General features: G+C 34.6%; 1 protein-coding gene across 2 annotated transcripts in view; it reads left to right on the forward strand.

The window, feature by feature from the left end:
• Positions 1-6,001, forward strand: part of LOC108734092 (collagen alpha-1(III) chain-like) — a 28,814-nt gene that overhangs the window by 2,982 nt on the left and 19,831 nt on the right. The window contains exons 3-5 of one of the 2 annotated variants that reach the window (XM_025981027.1): positions 1,065-1,149; positions 1,216-1,262; positions 1,331-1,408. In XM_025981027.1, coding sequence (XP_025836812.1) covers positions 1,065-1,149; positions 1,216-1,262; positions 1,331-1,408 — 210 coding nt within the window. Of the gene's footprint in view, positions 1-1,064; positions 1,263-1,330; positions 1,409-6,001 lie in introns of both variants that reach the window. The other variant, XM_025981026.1, reaches the window with a different exon arrangement.

Genomic DNA, 6,001 nt, shown 5'->3' on the forward strand with positions numbered 1-6,001 from the left:
CCCCCCCCCCCCCTTATCGCCGAAATTACTGAACCTACAAGTTTGAGAAAACGCAGAGAATAGTACTTTACCTATAGATTACAAGAAAATTAATAAGAAGTCTATAGTCTAAACATAACGTGGTAAATCTTTCAACAAAACAATATTGTGCGTACTACATTTGCAGTGTTAAATGTATGGGAGAACATGTTCTTTTATCAAACACAATATTAAGTTGGTTTCCGGGTTACTTCTTAATCTATACATCGAAAACTCGATCAACACCATTAAAGACAGTACTACAGTAGGGACAGATATACAGGGACAAAAAATTAGTATGGTTAGATTTGCAAATGATACAGAAGTATAAGCATCTAGCAAGAGGGAGTTTGAGATAGCTTCAAATAAAATAATTTAGATATCTAGGAAGTCAGATAAGTCAGGACGGAAGGAGTAGTAGGGATATAAAGCAGAGGATAACGCATGGTCGCGTCGCCTTCAATAAAAACAAGTCACTTCTTTGCTCGCGAACGATTAATTTAGAAAATCGAAAAAGATTGTTAAAGGTGTATGTTTGAAGCGCGACGCTGTACGGGTGCGAAACATGGACTGTGGAAGCGGCAGAAAAGGAAGGTTAGAAGCGTTCGAAATGTGGTGTTACAGCGGGTAGAGAAGGCTAGAGATGAAGAGTTATTAGAAGTAATAGATGAACGGAGGACCCTATAGAAGTCAATGAGAAATAGACGAGGTAGGTTGGTAGGACACCATCAGGCATTAAGTTCTAGTCAGGGACATATTAGAGGCATAAGCAGGAGTTAAGAGGAGTAGAGGTAGATACTGTTCGAGAATTGTTAAGGATGCGGGTTGTTCTACTTTTGAGGAGATTAGGACTGACGACCATATGATGATGATTGTAATTGTGCGTGTTAGGGACTAATTTGGGGGGAAGCAAAAAACATACAAAAAGCGGGACAATCTTCAGGAATCGATTCCCTTAACAGACGAACTATTTTTATATCTAAGTTTAAGTTTAATCTGACTCCCACTCGGGCAGTTTTTTATCAGTCATGTTTCAATTGTTTTAGGAAGGACAGATTGATGCCTTTTCGGACATAAACCACGAAGGACCATTTCCGCCCACGTTACCACCACCGCCTCCATCCCCAAATGGTAAGACTTGTTCATGCTCTGAACCCGAAAAGAATTGCTGTAACTTTCTTTTTAACGGCATTCAAGGAGAAGGATCTTGGCCAAAAGGTGAAAAGGGAGATAGAGGACCTCGCGTAAGTCGTTTAACTATAACTTTAAAAATATACAAAATCTAACATCCACGTTTTAATTACATCATTAGGGTCCACCTGGAGAATCTATAAGGGGACCGCCGGGACCACCTGGTCCTCCTGGGCTTCCCGCGCCTGCATTAACAGAGGTAAAATTAACATTCTTACTTTATTAAAGAAATAACTAATAACGCATTACGACCGTCATTAAATAGCACTTTTACTACGGTAGGAATATAAACGTTTTCAAAATTTTATCCTCGTAATTTAAATAGAATTTGTTGGAATTTGGGATTAAGGTGCTTGATCACTTCCGCACTTGTCAAATTACATTGGACACTTCTAATGAATCTTAAAATTTAAAAGAAGTAGTTAGTAAAAGTGATTGCGAGATCCAAAATATATCTAAATCCACATTACAGAGTTGCTGAAAAAGTGTAATGAGGGCGAATATGCTAATTACTTAAAAAGCTTTCTATAAATATTAAAATTAAACTGTATTAAATTTGTTAGTTATTCTTTACAATAAACCTCAAACCTAACTAGCTGACCCGGCAGACTTCGTACTGCCTCAATCGATATATAAAAGACCTTAACTTTTGTATAAAATAAGCTTGGTTAACAGATGTCAAATATTATGGTTGCGTTCAGAAATTTAATTTGTGACAAAACTTAAGNAAAAATTAATTTGTTACAAATAATCTGAAAAATAGTTAACGACTTTCATAATTATTCACTTTTAAACCTTCTCTGGACTTCCACAAGTAATTCAAGACCAAAATTAGCCAAATCGGTCCATCGGTTCACGAGTTTTAACGAGACTAACGAACAGCAATTCATTTTTATATATGTAGATTTATGTTACATTTTGTTACACATTGTGTTATTTATGTAAGCGATAAGTGAGCACTTTTGATTGTAATATCAATAGCAAATTTAATTACAGAACGACAAGAAGAAGAAGGTATTATATGTATTTCAGGTTTTAGTGTTAAAGGTGACAACAAAATTCCCCTAAAAACAAAAAAGCCTATGTATGAAGTGCCACAGTACCTACTATAGATGAATTCACAGATTTAGTACAAGTTTTATTAACCTTTATGAAACTAGTAACACTAAATCAAAAAAATGTCCACATTTTGCTACTATTTAACTACTGGCTCCCTTGAAACAGTATTCAGTGTCTGTAAATACGACATATACATATTATACGAGTGAGAATACCATTTCCAGAGACAAACTATACAACCCTGCTAAATGGCTGTCCTACTTGATTTATGGTTAAGATAGAATAAATTCTACCCGTTGGAGAACTGTCGTTTTTGCCTTCGAAAATAATAGTTTTGTTAGTACCTCAGTTTTCAACACGTTCATAAGATTATCCAGTTTCTTCATGAGTAATTTTTACACTTAAAAAAAAATAATTTACATTTTAGTCATTTATTCAGCAGTGGCATAATCGGCACATTAAGGGATTTTTATTTATTATGTAAATCAATAAAGTACTACATTGTTATCATCTAAAGCAGGCGTAGTGATGACTTACAAGAACTTAAAGCTTTCCCGATTCTCTATTAATTAAATTCTTCTCGTGAATGAAGTGATCTTCAAATATGACTCAAGCTGCAATTTCATCTCGAATGCCATTGATGGAGTTATTTTATTCTGACGAACCAACTGTGCCACGGCTCAATATTGATCGAACAAATTTCATTTTTACGTCTAATAGAACTTATTCGAGTAAATGCCTTTAATTTTCCATTATTAGTAAGTATAAGTGTTCAGCAAATGATTCCTCTCCACTTATTGAAACCTATAAACTTCAGTTTTAAACCACTGAACCGATTACGTATCATAATCCGTAAATTATATTATCGTACGGCTATGTCAACAGATAACTACACAAATTGGGCAGAAATGCATGCCATAGTATTCAAAGACTAAGACTAATTTTTGCTTTACCTGTATAAGGTATATGTTAGACTGTATTATGCTGTTACATGAACATGACCACGAGAGCAGTCACTTCCTTCGTGTTGTCTTTTCCTATCCTAGCCTTATGAAGCACATCATCATCATAAGATCGTCAGTCCTAAGACTGATTGCATTCGCACTTCTATTCTTTCTTATCCTGATCTAACTTTCGCATTTCCCTAAAACTAGGACATCCCATATCCTTAACTATTTTTGAACAGTAATCCAATCTAGGGCTACCTCTACTCCTCTTAACTCTTGTTTCTACCTCTCATACGTCTCTGACTAGACCTTCATGCCTGAAAAGGTTTCCTACTAACCTATCTCGCCTATTTTTTATTGACTTCCATAGAGTCCTCTGTTCTCCTATTCTTTCTAATACCTCTTCATCTCTAACAATAACCTAACCTTCTCTATCCACGAGATCCTCATCATTTGCCGGTAACACCACATTTCGAATGCTTCTAACCTTTCCGCCGCGGCCACCGTCCATGTTTCACACCCGTACAGCGTCGCGCTTCAACCATACACCTTTAACAATCCTTTCCGAATTTCTATATTAATCATTCGCTAGCATAGAAGTGACTTCTTTTATCTGACTTCCTAGATACCTAAAAGAAATGGTTCTTCTAATCTTTCGTCTCTTTCCTTACTTTTTCTTCCCTTGCATACCAGTATTTTTATTTTACTTTTATTTATTTTCATACAGTACTTACACATAAGGATCTTTTGGTTAGATATGTATTTTCGATAGATACCTAACAGATAAATTATTTAGAATGTATAAGAAAGTGATACAGGAAGTTTAAAGTACATGGAAAACTTTCACTAGTTTTGCCATTACCAGGGTTTATGAGTTCTAACATTTTCACACATTTGTAGAAAAAACTGTACCTGTCACCAAACAGCAATGCAGAAGAACAGGTTCTATTTTATATGGATATCTTCTGTCATTTATTTGTAAATTATCTCAGTCTGTTGCAGTTTCTGATCAGAGAGAGCATTGAGAAAAAATCCTCATCTATCATATCGTAAAGCAAAACAAATTAATCAACTTTTTAAATACTGGTTTCTGTTATGAACAAAAATAAATCAAACATTTGAATAGCAAATGAGGAACTGTAAAACAAAATAAAAATTATTGTGGAAATGTTTCTGAATTCAAACAAAACAATTAGACTTCTGTGCACTTTGCTTTTTGTTTTTTTTTTTTGATAGAAAATTTTCCTTGATGACGTCCTGTAATTAATTAGGATCCTTCTTCTAAACTATGTATGCAAATACATATATATATATCTGCGTAATTTTCCTATTGCAGAAGTAATTCTCCAATATACATAATATTAACCTTGATTCGCTTCAATCACAGCAATTACTCTCCAGAAGGTTCGGTTACAAACAGGAAATAAAACGGGTAGACATCGAGGAAGTGCAGGCACTTATTGATAAATGCCGCAATTAAATATTAACAAAGTTAGGAAGTAAAGAAGATACATAAACACGATACTTAATAAGAACATAAAATCTATAAAGTTGTTAACCTTGTCGAAATGTTAATATTAAGATTATTTATTTATATACGTAGGCCTACAGTACGTAACAAAAGCAGCAGGATCAATAAATATACCTAAGTTTTATCCTTTGATATGAGAAAGACCAATCTGTATTGTTTAGATTTATGTATCACCAAATTACATACTAAACAAAAATTACTTACGAACATTAAATTATTAATTAGCAATATGAAGAAATTTCCCCAATCGCTTTGTATACGTACTGTAGTGGCTAACAAAAATTAGGCAAAATTTTAAAAAGAATTGTAAATATACTAACGATAGTTAATATAGACAGAAATGGAAGAGAAGAATCTCATGGATGATACACAAAAAGGCTACAGAAAAGAGGGATGCTGGATACATTATACATGGTAAAGACGGTCATTGAGGTAGAAACAAAGAAAGATAAAGGAGAAATCTTCCTATTCTTTACTGATATAAAGGAGCCTTTAGAGGAGGCAGGATAAACAGAAAGAAAATATGGAGGATAATGGAAGAAAAAGAAAAGTTAAGGAAAAGAATAGAAGAAATATATGAAGCAACATCATTTAAAGTGTGATTCAATGAAGGAATTTTTGAAAAAATTCACACGAGTAACGGGATGCGAAAAGAATGCCTCTTGAGTACAGCTCTTTTCAGCATAGCTTTTGCGGATCTAGAAAATACAATGAGGAAAGTTCAAATGAGAGGAGTATTTATGGAAAAGAAGAAAGTATGGACAGTATCTTACGCGGATTAGATAGAATTGATGGCGAACAAGGAAGAGGGGATGACAGAAAAGAGGTCTAGATATGAACACGGATAAATCGAAGATAATGAGAGGCAGAAAGGGTGGTGGAAGAACTAAAAAGACAATATTTATATGGGAAGGAAAAGAAATTGAAGAAGTAAAAATGTACAACTACCTAGGCTACTTCATACAGAAGAACAACGGAAACAAAGAGCCAATCATCATCATCATAAGGTCATCAGTCCTTAGACTGGTTGGACACGTACCTCCACTCTTTCTTATCCTGAACTAATCTTCGCATTTCCCTAAAACTAGAACAGCCCACATCCTTAACTATTTGCGAAGAGTAATCTAATCTACCTCTACCCCTCCTAACTCCAGTTTCTGCCTCTAATATGTCTCTGACTAGACCTTCATGCCTGAGAAGGTGTCCTACCAACCTATCTCGCCTATTTTTTATTGACTTCCATAGAGTCCTCTGT

This window comes from Agrilus planipennis, unplaced genomic scaffold (genome assembly GCF_000699045.2).
Source record: "Agrilus planipennis isolate EAB-ADULT unplaced genomic scaffold, Apla_2.0 scaffold10, whole genome shotgun sequence".
NCBI lineage: Eukaryota > Metazoa > Arthropoda > Insecta > Coleoptera > Buprestidae > Agrilus > Agrilus planipennis.